General features: G+C 39.5%; 1 protein-coding gene across 2 annotated transcripts in view; it reads right to left on the bottom strand.

Annotated features, from left to right (window-relative positions):
• BEND5 (BEN domain containing 5) overlaps positions 1–16,971 on the bottom strand; it is an 851,759-nt gene that overhangs the window by 173,526 nt on the left and 661,262 nt on the right. For both annotated transcript variants that reach the window (XM_048944758.1, XM_048944759.1), the window contains exon 8: positions 8,925–9,039. In XM_048944758.1, coding sequence (XP_048800715.1) covers positions 8,925–9,039 — 115 coding nt within the window. The remainder of the gene's footprint in view (positions 1–8,924; positions 9,040–16,971) is intronic.

Genomic DNA, 16,971 nt, shown 5'->3' with positions numbered 1-16,971 from the left:
TCCATTGATATGTGAGAAATACTTTCACCATAAGCTGAAGGTGAGCACTAAACACTTTGCTTGTGTCACATCATAAATACTGACCAGAAGCAAGGAGCTTTTCAGAGGCCCTGAGAGGGATCAGTGGCTGCTGATGATCTGCAAATGGAAACCTCTTTTTTATCAGTTTTTTCATCAGCTGCTTTGCCTTAAAAGTGGCAGACAAATCTGTAGGTCTTGGTAATCAGATGCTGATTAAATAAGGAGAAGTGCAGAATGGACACGGTGAGAAAGTTTTTAAGATACTACCTGCGGTGAAATAATCCAAAAATAGGATACGAGCTAAGTACATGCTGGGTGTTCCTATGCTTATGGATAGAAAACAAAACCCCCTCCACGTTATCTCTCTAAGTTGTTCCCTGGAATGAACAGCAGGTGACCTCATTAATGCAAAATTTGACCTCAAATTGGTCATTTCTGCAGGAAAATATTTTGCAGTTTACATTTTTCTGTTACTTTTTGCAAAGAAAAATCTTTTTGGCATGAACCATCAATCAAATGTACCCTAGTAAAGCTAAAATATGACAGTAGCCTGGTTGTGTCCCCTGGACCAACAGACAGCAGCATCTAGGAACCCCTTCAGAGCCAGGAGAGTATAGCCAAGTTGTTCCATGCTAGACAGAATCCTCTCAAAGTGAGGGAAGGTGGCAGCAGTCTAGTGAGAGTACAACAGTCTCAGTAGCCCTGATAGCACAAGAACATCTTGAATCCCCACATACAGCCTGGCTATCTGTAGGGCTGTAGGTGTTCAAGAGCCCCTTCCTGAACCAGATCTTCAGCAAAGCAGCAGTACATTAATGTAATATGGGGGGAAAAAGGAGACAAAGCCTTGGGACTGGGAAGCTGGATCCCCACTGCTAGCACCTATGCAAACATTTCCCACACAAACATATCAACATATGCAACATCAGCCCACAGCTGCTGCAGAGACACCTGCTAGAGCAGGAGGATCTCTGGTGTAAATGCAAGGTGCAATTCAAGTTAGAAGCTAGCTGTGTCCCATGTAAGCAGGCAGATGCCTGCAGATTGCTGATTAAAAAAAAGGCTGTTAGAAGGAAGGCATGTCTTACACCTGCCTCTGGAAATAGCTCAGAAAACCATACCAGCAGATGGCACTTGTAAATACATGGCATATTTCTTAGGTAGTGTCACAGCAATAACTTTGTGTGTCCAGCAAACAGGCTTTCAGAGCAGCCCTTCAGTCTGAAAGCCACTGAGGATGGCCTGGCAACTGCTGTTCAAAAGGTAGAGCTCAGCTTGATACATCACGAGATAGTGACCAGCTCAACGTGCTTCTGCCTCCTCTCACTTCCAAAATGAGAAATAAAACAAAACACAGTTTTGATTGCATAGGTATATTTAAAGATGTCGTTTTTCTAAGCAATATTGCTTGGTACCTATATAGTGCCTCAAAGCAAAGGAATGAATGCAATGTTATTTAACCACACACTAATAATTGTAAGGTCCACAGCTAACCTTGTGTATCAGACCTAATTTATTCCTAAATTGCAGCTAGGGAAACCAAAGCACAGATCCACTGTAAATAGGCTGAAGTTAACTGCAAGTCTTTTGCAGATTAAAAAAACAACAAAACATCTTGAACGCTGGTGACTTCCCTCATTTGTTTGCTACTATGAGCAAGAACTCAAATCAACATTCAGATACACAAGCTAGACAAAGGACAGAGAAAGAGAAGGAAGTCCAACATTAGTTGGCTTTACAGCTGAAAGTAGAGCAAAGGAATCCAAATAAGATCATTCAGATCTAAGATTAGCTATTCAGGAGAGCAGGAAAAGAAATGGGCATTTAATCTGAATTGACATTAACACCCCTATTTATTGCAAATATATTCTATAAGAGAAAGATATGCAAAAATGAATTCAGTGAAGGTCAAGAATGGGCTCCTACAGCAACACACAGACATAAATGGCACTCGGGTACAAAACTTCGATTCACTTGGCTGGGATTCATGAGTTGGGTGCTTATCCTCTGCATAACGGCTCAAAGGTAATAATCACAAATGGTCCTATTTAAATGGAAAATAAATAGCCCTGTCTCTTTAAGGACATCATGTCTCATTCTCAGTGGAATAATGGCAGATATAAAAATGCTATGATTTCAGTATTTCTCATTATGACTTCTCTCCCTGCTTCCGTAAAAATAAAAAGCTAAACTCTGTAGTCCCTGATCAATCTAGCTAAAAGAGAAGGGTTTGCTTATAACAACAAAATAGCAGCTCCAACACTAGTTGCGTATTCATCACATGTGAAACTGGTCCCATAATGCTGCCTTCAAGCCCTTGCAACAAGTTGTATTAAATTAGGTCTTTTTTTTTTTCCTGTACCAAAAGCAAAATAAATATAGCTTTATTTAATGCTACTAAAAGGTTCAGATTCAACTGGAACCCCAAGGCAAGTGGTTTTGTTGTTAAAGCACATACACTGACTCTATTGATTGGTGCAGTCCTCTGTGCAAGAGAATTTGTCACATCAATAGCAACTGAAAAATACTCAGGAGCTGTAATATGGTTTAAATGAGCAGTTACCACATCAATATAAAGAGCATTTTCAATGGCAGTAGATAGGAACCCTCTTGCAAACCTGGTATTTGTTTTAAGATAAAAGATGACCACTTTTTATTTTATTTTATTTTTAAACAAAAGGAAACTTTTTTTGTTGTTTGTTTGTTTAAATTAATAGTGACCAAAGCCAGTAACCACGATCGCTGTTCTATGACTCTAGCATTTGGGGCAATAAGAACCACAGTGGAAAGAAAGCATTAAAGCAAGAGAGGAACAACAGCGCTATGAAGAGAAAATCTTCACTGCTTGCTTTGCCTTCCTGGACTTTTCCAGTGCTGATGCCTAAAGCACGCCTGATCACAACTGAGGAACCACTTCAGACTCTGCTTTCCATGTCCCCAACTCAGCACATTCTGGAAAATCCACAATAGATCCCAATGACCAGGGAGAAGGACAGCACAGACCATTTCTGAACATTCCTTAATTTCGAGCAGAAGCTGGGGGAGGGAAAGCTTTCTCTTCTGCCATGCCTCATCCCCTCCCACCTCCATAAGGAAGAAGGTGATGCAAAGAAATGGCTGATGCTAAATGTGACATAGGCAGGTAGAGAAAGCAGCTCACTGCCCTGAGCAATCTGCAATCTAAGTTAAGAACAAAAGCAAAGAGAAAGAGAGGCCACTGAGTAGTGGGTGAAGCTGACAGCAGCCTCATGTAGGCAGTGCTTCCCACAATGGGGCAGAAGCTGAACAGTCTTGAGCCAGAGGAGAACAAGTGCCAGCACTTCCCTTATCCAAGCTCAACTGGACAGGTACTAGAGAGATGGATTAATGAAAGAGAAATCCCATCAGCTCAGGAAAAGGAAAAGTACGGGAAGCTGTGAAAGTACACGTGACAAAGAACACTATAAGCATCTCCTGCTCTAACCTTTCCCTTGGCACCATCCACTGCTGCACTGGTGGAAACTGAACTTGTGAGGTTGATGCAGCACGGCTGTTCTCACAGACCCTTGCAGATATATAACCTCTGGTTTGGTCACAGGAGGATTAAAATCAAACAAACAAAAAAACAGAAAACTCATAGCGAGGAACAAATCTCCATCTCATGCGGTTGAAAAATGCCTCTTTTTTTCTTTTAAATAATACGACACAGTCTTATATTTTCAGGGTACGGAACATACTTTTCCCAGCAGTGTATTTTTAGAGTATAATTCTCTCTCAATCACATCCTTTCATCCCTTGAGTTAATGTACCACCAACATTTTTGTCACTCAAGCAAAATCCCACTGAAGGCAGACGAGAAGCGGCATGTGCTGCAAGTTTTGAAGGAGATGAGAAATTTCACACTATCCTGATATCTTCTGGGTAACTGCTTATTTTATGATGACTAATAGGCAATTACTATGGTAATACTGCAATACAACATGTGTGAGGTTTGGGAATGAGAAATTATAGGTAACTACTTTGGACTCATTTCTATGGTAACAAAAAGTAATTGTCATTAAATACCAGTTATAGTGCGGCTGTACCTGGTAATTATAGATTTTTTTATGCCCAGTAACATAAATAAAACCAATAAATTTATTCAAAAGGCCCATGATTGTTTACTTATATGCTGTTATATAGAATACACAATGACAAACATCTAATTAGGAAAAATAAACTCCATCGAGAGCTTCATCTTGTCATCTGAGATACTCAGTTTTTCAATTCAAAGCAATGCGTGTGTTTCACATTCATGAAATGAAGGTAGAAAAAAAAAAACCTTTCCCATCAAAAAAAAAAAACCACATGAAAAATAATCAAGAGATGTTAGGCAAATGTCAACATGCACATGAACAGCCATGTCTCGCAAGAAGTCAAGTGATATAGTATGATGACGTGGCATATCCAGCCACTGTGAACAGTGAACAATTATGTATGTGGGTATATATATATATATATATATATATATATATAAATATATATATATATAATCTGAAAGTGTTAATATCAAAGACCAAAGACAGCCACCCAATGTTACAAGATCTAGTTCTAATTCAAAGACGTTTTGGATAAAATCTTCTTATGCTTTTACTGTCAAATGACCCTTCAGCCATTACATGTGAACATCAATGTTTCACTTGGACTATTAGTCACAGAAATAAAGTTCACAAAAAACCTTTGTAGGATCAATCTGAAGTATTTAATTTGATCTGAAGCAAAGTTTCTCATTTTATTTCAGACTCTTCAATAGGGATCTTACCAAAAGAGTTTTTAAGCAGATCATGTCAGTATTAAATAAACAAAAGATTTTTCTTAGAAAATGATAAAACTAATCAATTTGTTTCTTTAAGCCTTCCTTTCTCACTTTTTTTCCCCCACACAGAACAAACTGTCAAATTTAGCCCACTTCTGCAAGCAGTTTCAAGTTTTTACAAAACCATATTTCCAGGGCTAAAATATGCCATTTATCCAAAACATTTCATGACAAAACAGCTCTCATTTACGTATGAACTCTCCCACCACCTACAGTGAATTTGGCTTTCCAATCTCAGTAGGGTTGGCCTCCTTTCCAACCAACAAATTGTTTTGTTGAACCCTCACACAAGCAAGTAGGAGACTTTATTGGCTTTAGAACCATCATACCTGACAGTGAAACAAGAAAGGATCAGAACTGGCATGTGCCCTCTTCCCCCATCCACACAAACTCTTGAAGCCCCTACAATCAAGACAGAAGGACTGTACCTTCTTCTACCATCAACCCTATTGATGACGTATTAGAACATTTCAGCTAATTCATGGCTTTAATTTAGAGAAGGGTGGCACTGCTACAGCTAAAACATCAAAGGCAATGCAGAAACATTAAGGAAGGGAGCATTAGTGGGTCAAACAAAGCCTTCAGAAAACAGGGTATTTCAAGCACCTTGTCATGGCATTTCTGAGACATCTCAGTGAAGATCTGCCCAGACTAAGAAATACATCCCTTTTGGTGCTAGTATGGGGTTTAATCTCTGGAAGGTGAGACTGACAAATTGGAACTAATCTAAGACAGTGTGGTACAGTCATCTTGCCTGCAGGGACACATTTCAGCATTTAACTGCAGAATGCCAGCTTAAGAACAAGCTCTCGATAAAGGAAAGTTCAGGCCAAGCCTGGGGATGCACGACTTTTAAAGCAAGAACACATTTTTTTCTTAGTCTAACTCCACCTCCCTGGGGATGGTAATAGATTCAGAAGATGATAATGCTATAGCACAAGTAGAGAAAAGTCAAGAAATCTCTCTTCTCAACAGCAGTATTCCTTTGCTTTCTGAAATTGTTTCACAGTTTAATTCAACAGAGAAGGATGGAGAAGCACACAAATATACTTATTTTTGCCATGATCTTTTCACTGATGAAAAAAAAAAAAAAAAAAAAAGTTATGCCCCATCCTCATCAAAAAGGGTCTTTCACTTTTGTTGAGAACTGTGAACAAATCACCTGCCAGAACAGAGGGACAGTCATGCTAAAGAGCTACTGTTTTAGCTAGGAATGACCCTTGGCTTTTTGTTCCCAACTGTATGGGGCCCACAAGTATACTTTCCAAACACTTGCACATACTTGAATACATCAGTAAAGTTTAGCAATCTTTTTTTTTTTTGCATTAAACCGGATATCAAAGGAATTGACATTCAGTCCCATGATGGTTTCTTTTAGAGCCCCCTCAAAGTATGTGCAACATAGAAACAACATCCCTCACAGGTATTTCTGTGCCGCGAGCAGTCATGTTTTATAGCCATGATATTAAACTCACTTGTTGCTGGTTATGAACATTTCACCACAAGAAAGCCCCTGTAGAATCACAACCTATTTGGTCTGTTCCCTTGAGAATGAGCAACAATTTATAGATAATAGACAATTATTGGTATTATTGTTGCAGTTTTGGCTTAAACTCCTAGACCTTAGTTCACAAGCAACTCAGAACAAAGGAAAAAAAAGTATTTCAGAGAATTGCACAGGGACACACCATCCACAAGAGTCCTTCACCTCCGAAAGCAACAACAAAGAAAACCCCATCAGCCAAATGTTACCATATTACCTGTGCAAATGTGTATGCAGAACATGAGAACTAGTACATCCCATCCACTCTACAAGAACTGCTGACACAGTCAGACTTCTAACAGTGCTCACTGCACTTGGGATTTCAGAGGACAGCAAAGTCCATCTGACAGCATACTTTGCCAACCGTATAAAGCTGTATAGCGCTGGGGTTAAAACAAAATTTCTCCCCATGGCAGAGGATGAGTTTACAAACTCAAGCGTGAGGTTTAATTACCCATTTCATTATCTTAACTTGCATAGCTCTGAACACGCACCTCCAGTGAACCAAAGAAATAGTCAGTAGCTGCTGCTTTGAGAGAGAGGGAGATAACAGGAAAGAGAAGTTCAAATGACTAGAAATGCTCTTGCTGCCTATGGCACCACAAACCTTGTTTGCAAGCCAAAGAGGGTTGCCCCCAGCTGATACCTCTGTGTTATACCATGCCACGTTGAAGATTTCTGAAAGTTCTATTTATGTGCTAATCCGAACAAAGACCAAAAGAGATAAAACAGACTTATCTAGTCAATCACAGAGAAGCCAAAGAGTTAAATTTTCAAATACTAGCAATTGATCCTTAGAGATTTTTTCTTTCCTTTAAATTCATCCAGCAAATTCAAGCAAATAAATTCTGATGTGCTTGTGGATTTTGGATGAGCAGGAAATAAAGTGTTTGCTGTAAATTATTCACTCAGCAATAGTTAACTACAACGCCGGCACATTACTAGGCTTTTTAATATTCTTCTCAAGATAATAGGTAGTATTTTGCTTATTACCCTCATTTTTAACTTATTAGTTACATTAGGCCTTTTGTAAATAAAGTGAAGAATTGCAAGGAAATCAAATGCTTTTCCAGCTACCTCATTAAAAGTCCTTTTAGTTCAGGAGGGCTGAAAATTCTGCATATCATGAAAGGCTAAAACAATAGTATAATACCAGGCTCAGCAATTCCAGATGAATTCACTTGCCCTTTCGTAATACCTGGGTTCCCAGATGGCCTTTCAGGCTATGAGCCATATGCATGTCTAAAGCTGCATGCCTCTCAAAGGGTATAAATAACAATGCAGGAGAAAAACCTACAGGGCAGGTGAATTTATGGCAGGAAAAGAAAGCTACTTAATTGCAACTGGACTTGCCTAGGTGCAGGGCACCTGCAACAAGATAATGTAGTATCAGATTGTAGAGCCATTCCTATATGGTGACACAGCCATTACAATAAATTCCTGGTGCTGTGAGACACCACTGCTGCAGTATTGCTCTCTGTTTTCAGATTAGCTGAGCTGAGTGAGTATCGGTGTAGCTGGAGGGTGACTGTTTGTCCTTGGAAGTTTCACATACAAAACTTGCATAAATGTGGTGAAATTACCCAAGCAGTCTCCTACTACTTCAGTTTAGGAAGCAACAAAGCACAGGCGGACTGAGAATCACGCCTGAAAACAAAAAGCAGAGCCAGCAGCACCAAACTCTGCAATTTCTATCTTCTTCCTCAATGGTCTCCCCATCCACACAATAATCTAGTCTTATTCTGCTTAGCAATGCAAAACCTAATTAGATCAAACCTCAAAGTAGCCTGGCTTCAGAGTATAGTGTTATTTAGTCTTGCACTGTAAGCAAAACCGCATACACTATATTACAATTCTCAACGGTTTCTCCAGAGGACTATGTGGTAGATGTAATTGCCCCCACAAACTAATCATCAGCTTATCAACTGCTTTTCATTATCACCTCCAGCAGCACATCTATTTTGTAAATAAATGCATAAGGAACAAACAATTTCAGGGAAAACAAAAGATTATCTGGGTATGTTGTCAATGGAGGAGGAGGTAAAGCAGTAATTCAAATACTAAAATGAAGCAAAATTAGCATAGGGTGGGTGATTATTCCATTCTATGTATCACTATCTACTACAATACAATAATAGATTGAAATCTGTGACTTTAATGGATGATCTGGGTAGTTGAAGGAAACTGTGATTGACTGACACATTTACAGAGATGCGGATGAGCAGCATAACGAATGTGTTTATAAAACATAGCTGAGGTCTAGCTCCATGCTGACTTCAGCTCCCATACATAAAGGAGGCTTGCAGAGCAGATACTCTTCTATCTTGGGGAGTTTCTGTCTACCCCTAGATGAAAACAAATTTGCCATTGTGTCCCCTTCCTCAATGGGAATTTCAGGAAGCTTTACAGACACATGGGAACCTCCAGTTTAAAAGAAAGGAATGAAAATAAGCCATTTGGTGACAAAAAAGAACAGGGTGTATAAGGTAGATATAACAATATAGAGATTAATTCTCCATATCATACCTGTAATTTCCTAGGTATACTCCATCAGGATTGAGCATAGGTGCAATCTTGAACACCAGGTGGTCTCTCAGTACTTTTGCAACAGGATGCTGGCTCACAAGGAAATCAATTATACCTGAGAAAAACAAAAGATGAACTTGAAGAGAGTGGTTTATAGCATCAATAATTTCCAGGTATCTATCTGAAAACTCACATATAAAAGATTAAAATGATCATTTCTCTTGCTTCCTGACAATGTTCTGCTTCAAACATAACCAGCCACTGGCAATCACATAGCACTTTTTACTTAAAAACAAAAAAATCCCCCGAAATAACAACATTAAGAATAAATATCCTTAGCCCACCTTGATACTCAAGTACAGCATGACCGCTACATTAGAACCAGCCAAGTTACTCCTCATCAGCTCAATCACAGCAAACATTTTCCTCTTAAGTGGTAAAATTGAGAACAAATGACTAGTTTAAATTTAGCACCTTACATGACCAGCACGTATGTACATGGGCATGTAATGCCACTCAGTTCAGGAGTGGCAATCCGTTGACCTGAACCGCCTCAAATTTGTTCAAGAAGGTATCTAGATCTACCCTCAACACAGAGATCAGGTCATCTGAATGTGTGAAGAGGTATAAAATATCCTACTATATTCAGGAGAGTTACATCAACTCTGTACCAGGCACAGGGAAAACTGTGGGATTGACAGTTTGGAATTCATAAGGTCAGATTCCTCACTTGCTTTACACCCATACAAACCAGGAGCAACTCCACTTCATCAAGGCAGATCCTTTATTGTGGCAGCAAGGCAAATGACAGATCCTAAAATCCTTCCTCCAGGCACATCCAGCACCAGACCCCACCAGGGCTCCTGCCTCTAAGCTTGCGCTCAGGGAGTAATTCATCCTCTCCTTGCTCCAAGGTTGGCACTGGGGCAGGAGGCAGGCAGCCTAGAAGTTCCATTCATTGCTTATTCTCCCACTGAGTTTGTACTGACAGGAATGGTTTCCAGGGAACAAATGTCGAGATAAATTGAGTTCCTGTGTAATCTCAGGACACCCACAGATCGGTCATGACAGTTTGATATTTATCATAATGTCCATCCTGTGAAGCAAGAACAATTTACTGAATTTCCCCAGAATAAATCAATCACTATGCTCTAGTAACTGGATAAAATTAAGCAGAGAAAAATTAAGGCTGATTATGAGTAAAATTTCACTAATGGCAAGCTCTATTATACTGTGGAATCATCTCTCTAGGGGAAGAGTGGAACCCCGTCATCAGAAACATTTAATGTTGGACAAGGCAAAGCCCTAGAGAATAGCTATAACAAGCAATAGTTCAGCACAGAAGAAATGGCATGGGCTAACTAGCTGACTTCAGAAAGTTGAGTTAAAACTTGATTCCTTACGATGCAGTAAAAATCTCTAGAAAAATACAAACTAAAATCCAAATATGTGCCAGGTTAAAAACACTTGCTTATGTCTTGGTTGAAATATTCTATAAAAACAGGATTCAAATGTCACACTTTATATTGGTAATTCATTTGGGCTAAATCATAAGGCCCACTTTGTATTTCAAATATTAATGAATTTAAATTGATGTTGCTATTGGAATTATTTCTAATTTATTGAAGCATAAGGGGTAAAACGAAGTTTTTGAAATGCCTAAGGTGGTCAAGGTGTATCTGACTGTAAACACCACCAAATTTCTCATCTATTAGCGACTAAACCTGAAAACTAAATCCTTTCTGCAACTGGGTCTTCCACAGGAAAAGCTACTAAGCCTGAATTTCTGAGGCAAATTAGCATATACATAATAATATTGCTCAGGAAATGTTTTTTGCAATTATCTCCTCCCAGTGAAAGAAATTGAGCACCGATCTGCATTGGGCCTGGTGTTCTGTCTTTTGCTCATTATACAACAGCAAGAACAAGAAGAAATGACACAGTTGGACCCCCAAATAACCAGGTTTCCTGTATGTAAACATAAAAGGCTTAGATAAGTTAAACTGCTGCTATGACCATTCTCTGGCAGTGTCTAAACATAACCCATAGTTAGCACAACAGGAGGGTTCAAACCTACTGAAAGGGATTCAATCCTCCACTTAGGTCCTGGGTTCTGGAGACAGTATGCTGGTTTTAATTTTAAAAAGCTTGCAACTAGACTGAAAACACTACAGCTGTTTGTGTTCTCTTTAAGACATGGAAGAGTTAACCACCCAGAAACAGAATCACTAAGGTTGGAAAAGACCTTTTCTAATTTTCTAGTATCCAACCTGCAGCTCCCCTCACCACAATCTCCTTTCAGGAATTGTAGACAGAGAGATAAATAGTCTCCTCCTCTTCTTCTCCATACTGAGCAATACAGGAATCCCTCATTCAGGACGTGGCACAAGAGCCCAGTGTCTGAGATTTTTGCTCTGGCTGTAGGTACGCCAAGGAAGAGCCTTGTCCAGATTCTGCTTGCTTTCCTCCTGTTACTGATGCATCCACACTCACAGAGCTTGCAAAGGCAAACCAGCAATAGAAGGTGCAGTTATCAGCTTTGCAAAGTGAATTATTATTCCCTAACCAAGCATGAAAGGCTCTAAACATGTTATGAGTGAATGCTGGCTCTTCACAACACACTGTTGCACCAGGTACAGTAGACAAGAGGGAACAGACTAGTCTTGGACACACAGCAGATTGGTAGAAAATCAGACCCAGCATCTCCCAGTGTATCCTCAATCTATTAGAACATTCCACAGTTATGTTCACCCAGTCAGAAATGGCTTACTCGCATAGTTCGGAGACCATATTACTTAAATCTGACCAAGACTTACCCCATGACAGAAATACAAAACAAATGTTAAAAATAACTGACAAAGAGAAATCTAGCCTGGAAGAAAATCAACTCCAAGGAGCACAAGAGAAGCACCAGATGAAAACATACATGAATGTCACCGTAAAATTATTGTAAGCATCCAAATAATCAATACAATCAGCATAGACTTTTGTCTTTCAGAGGAACCTGAAGGGCTCTGGATCAATAACATTTAAAGTAAAAAGACAGATATCAGACTATTTAAAAAAAAAAAATTATACCAGAGAACTTGGGCTTGTTAATAAATCAATACAAACTAAATTTTACAGCTTCTGTAATCAGCAAGAGACATATCAGTGTATCTCATTAGGCTGGGGTTAGGAATTTGGCAGCAACCAAAGCCCATTTAATATCATTTACTTCAAGGCAGACATGGCAATACAACAGATGCCCTAATTTATTTGTTGATCTTTGTATTAAAATAACAGTTTGCTGGTAAACAGGAAGGGTAATGATGCCAGTCACCCTTGTTAGTGGCTAATAATTGCTTAATTTGTCCACTAATTGACCTGTGCTACTGTTGAAGCACTGGATCATGTTGCAGGGCATGAAGTAAACAAGGCCACTGTAATGTTACTTTAGAGAATGACTTCTGGAAATAGAACTACTTATTGCTATAAATTTTCTCTTCACAGATGAGCAGATTAATTGGTCTGCCAATTAGTTTGCTATTAAAGAAAAAAAACGGCTGCCCACAGATTAGTTGGATCTTCGAACCACAGCCCCAGTTTGGGTCAAATGAAATAATCCAATCTGAATCAGTCACACCATCTATGAAAAATACGACAAGTATTATTTAAAAACAAATCTCTACAGCTAGAGGTCAAAGAAAATGTCCCATTAACTGCATATTGTCTCTTCAAGTCGCTTCAAGATGAAAGAACGAACTTGATGGAGTAGACCTATTCGGGCACATGAAAGTAAGTAAAAGTTCTCCAATTAAAAGAAGCAAACAAATAGAAAGTATTTTGGTACATTACTTTTTGGTAATTAAAATAATCATTTTTTAAATAATAACATGCAATTATAGATGCTGCCTGGAACTAGAATGGCTCAGAAATCAGCAATCAACCATGACACGAGAAGAGGCTTATCCACAGGCCACACAAAACCAAGTGCAGACTTTGTATTAACTTTAAGGAGCTTTCCACAATTGTTGTGAGGGGAAGGCAAGAAAGAAGTAAAAACAGGGGAAAGGAAAACAGTGCTGACAACTGCAAGCTGTTAGATATGCTGTCATAACGATACTAGAAATCTTAGCAATGAGCTGCTGTTTTTTTAATCTGTCCTTTCTGAGAAACTTCACTGAAACTGTGCCAAATCTGGACCAGACCTTCTCTACTAAGAGTCACGTTGCTGCCATAATTCTTTCTCAAGACCAGATGTGCTTGCTGGAATTTCTCCTGCAGCTCAGCACGTCGCACCTACCATAACACCAGATCCTGTGACACTTTTCTTCCCTAATCCAGCTTATGGTGCTTCAGCAGCACCCTCTGCCACCGTCCCTCCTCCTGTATCGTGGCAAAGTAACCTTCTCTGCTTATCCAGAAAGAACAGCGGAAATGGTGTTTCCTTAATCAACTGCTTTAAACTCTGTTTAAACTTCCTGCTGTCTCTAACATGACCTCTTCACATTTGCTCCTTCCAAAGCAAAGCCTGCATTATCCTGTTTCTGCCTCACCACATCCTTTCACTCTGACAATACATTTAATTGTATAACTATATCATACATTTGCCCTGTTCCTACTACTGAAAACCTAATTACCACAGATTCTAATGCAATATGGCAACTGCTAATGCAAACGTATCCTGGACTGTGTTCTAGCATATGACAAGAAAGAAGAAATGATTAATATTTTCAGACCCGTTTCCTAACATTGAATGGTTAGCTGATGGTATCCTACAGTCAGCTTGCCAGAGCCTATATGTTAAAGAGAGCACAACATTTAAGCATGAACACAGACGTATGGTATATTCACTGGAAAATAAATATGAAGGAAGCCCTGAATGCTCATCCTTGTATAAATATTGAAATGTCCTGTTAAAGGACACTGAAACCAATAGGAAAGATGTTATGCTCGTGCATTTGTGAAAAGTAGGAAAACAAGAATGTGAGGTTTGTTGTCTTGTCATTAGGCATGAAGGAACTCTGTTTTGGAAAAGGGATCCTGGTCTGCTCATTCCTCATCCTTTTCTTGTGGCTGCAAAGGGGAAAAAATGACAGATAAAAAACACTTCTCCATCCCAGCGTGGCAGGAAAGATATCATCTTCACACTGAACCTCACTCAGCACAGGCCAAACAAGGCCATGTGGGGGCTGCAGAATGCAGATCTGTGCTGTCAGAATAGCCCCCAGGACAGTCAATAGCCAGAAACGACCCTATAATACCTCACCCTGAAGTGTTTCCAATATTCAACCCCACAGCAAGAGGTGGAGAGGGAAACAAAAAAAAAACAAAAAACACCACACTTTAATGGTGATAAATGAGCAGAGCTGACTCACAGCAGGATTACTGACATGATCTAACGTCACGCTGATGCTGAAATTATCTCTACAAAGGATCATTGCATGTGATCCATAAGCAGAGGATCACTGCAGATGCTGACCCTACTCCTTCTCATAGTGCTGTTCCTCCCCTTAGTGCTTAGACCACCACTCAGCTATTTGTGGCTTTCCACTGGGACAGAAATGGGAGAAGAGGTGGTACAAGAAGTAAAGAGAAAACAAGAAACCTTATCCTAACAATCTTATCAATACAAAAGGGATTCATGGATTTCCAAAGTGATGCTTTATTAATTGTCTTCCTTGCCTTTCCAGAAGTTCCTTTGGAATCCGTGGCAAAAATAAGGTCTGTTTCATAAAAAAATAATAAAATATGAGCAGTGAAGGAGCACTGGAAAAATAAACCAGATACACTAGTTATAGTGTTAGACGAAGGAAATCTCATTGCCTGGAGTATAAATTAACAGTTTCCAGCTCCCAAACCTAATGTATATCTGCATGCATATGCCTGAGTGGTTGCTGCAATTAGCGAGAGTGGGAAAATCCAGCACACTGCCTGTTTTTCATTAACTCCCTCTCTGGACATCATCTGTGCACACAAACACAGCAGAAATGCTTACACTCAGAGAGGGATGCAATGCCATGCACTAAGACATCAGGGAGTATTCATCACACCCTACCTTTCCTCCACCTTGATACTCAGATTTCATCTCCCTGCAGGATAGGCTCAGAGCAGAACTGTACAGGCCTGAGGGTGCCACATAGTGAAAACTAATCAAATGCTAGAAAACACAGAGAAGCTGCCAATGGTTCCCATGGACATGAAACTCTCAAAGGAGGCAATGGCTAAGCAACATCATTACCCATGACAAGACAAAGAGGACCCAATCGAGGCAAGCAAAATGGAGTTAGAAAGGTGACCTAGATGCATTCCCTAACATGTGGAGGGCTTGGTTGATCTGGATTACCAGGACTTTTTAATCATGACACAATTTGTCCCAACCAAACAAATCACTATTTTAGCACTACATAAGATTGAGTGTGTCACTGATTGAAAACACCTCAAAATATCTCTAGGTTCATTTCAGAAGGGTTACTATTATTTTTTATTATCTCCAGCCATCACAGCTGTTAAAAAAAATAAAACAGCACCAGTTACCTGATGGATTGCACACATGGCCCAATTTCAGCTATCTTTAAAGAAGTTTTAATGAACCAGAGGCAGAAAAGTTGTATGTTTAACTTCAAGGATTCAGCTGTGATAAGCATATTGATTAGGAGCACATCAAGCTGTATTATGGGATGTTTATTCTTTTATTTACCATTGCTCTCTCATCTATTCTCTGCTGTAACTCTATGTCTCTTCAAAACACAGGATTAAAAGCAAAGGAAATTTCAAATAATGGGATAAAATGAATGTGCAGGAAATGAATGGGTGAATTAGATTACAGCAGATGAAACACTGAGGTCTCAAATGCAAAATGCAGGGAGTTTATTTAATTTGTTACTCTTTTAAAATGAAAATATGCTCACTGACTTGAATTAGTAATTTCCCTGTTTTAAGATATGTTAGGCCATTACAGCTAGGCCTGTTTCCAGAGCAGTGAAATAAATGGAAAACAGCCAGTCTCCCAGGGAACACACTAGCTCACTGCATTTTGCCAGCCCAATGAAACAGTGCTAATGTCAGCTCCAGAGAAAACCATGCTTCTGCTTTAGGGCTGTGTGCAAAGGAATTGGTAATGACTAGCAACAAATGCTTAAAATGGCAGAGCAAGGCACTATGGATTTTAACTCAAGTTTTAATGTGCTTGCTAAGCACTAGGAGTTATTTATTCAAAGAATGCTTAAAAAAAATTAAATTGTTTCCCTCCCTCTCCACCAGTCAGCATGGGTTCCCACTAATAACTAACCTGGCAGTCAGCGTGGCTGAAACACAAACCCAGATGAAGAAAGCCAGAGGTGGGAACAGCAATCAAGAGCCTCCCAAATGGATTCTGCCAGAGACATACAGTTCTGAAAGTGCCTGACCTGATTCAGGGCATCACACCTGCTCACCTCCACGCCATCCCTCCAGGTTTTTCCCATATGTTCTTTGGTGTGTAATTGCTTGAGAACAACAACAACTGAGTGGACGGCCTACCAGGACAGATCAGCACCTCACAATTTATGAGTAACAATTGCTTTAATATTTTACAGCTCTAAAATTACCAACAACTCTGGCCATTCTGGGGTCCAAGTATTTCAATCACGTTCCAAACACAATAAAGGTATCCTGTACTGCTGTATGGAACCAGAATGTATTTCTGCCATTACAGTCTCCAGTAAAATTGAGATTACAAATTAAAAAAACTATTTGGGAACTTCTTGCCACATTAAAACAACCGAGAACCACTGAATAAGATGGACCACACAACGCCACCAGGTAGGCCCTCCTGACCATTTTAATGGGCTTGCTGATTAAGAACATATGGGATAGAGTGGACTGGAAAATATCTTGTGGATTTATTTACTTACGCTTACACTCTTTGTTTTCACATAAAGGAAATACTCTTACATAAATCTATCTTTCATGTGCACTGATTGTCCCATGCTTTCTGCTTGATGTCTATGTTTAGACCACTCAAATACTGTCCCAAAACACTGAAGAGTTCTAACCACATGTGCTCCAGATGTATTTCATGCAG

The sequence above is a fragment of the Lagopus muta genome, chromosome 5 (genome assembly GCF_023343835.1).
Source record: "Lagopus muta isolate bLagMut1 chromosome 5, bLagMut1 primary, whole genome shotgun sequence".
NCBI lineage: Eukaryota > Metazoa > Chordata > Aves > Galliformes > Phasianidae > Lagopus > Lagopus muta.
Note: the sequence above shows the minus strand (reverse complement) of the source record. Positions and strands in the feature narration are given on the sequence as shown.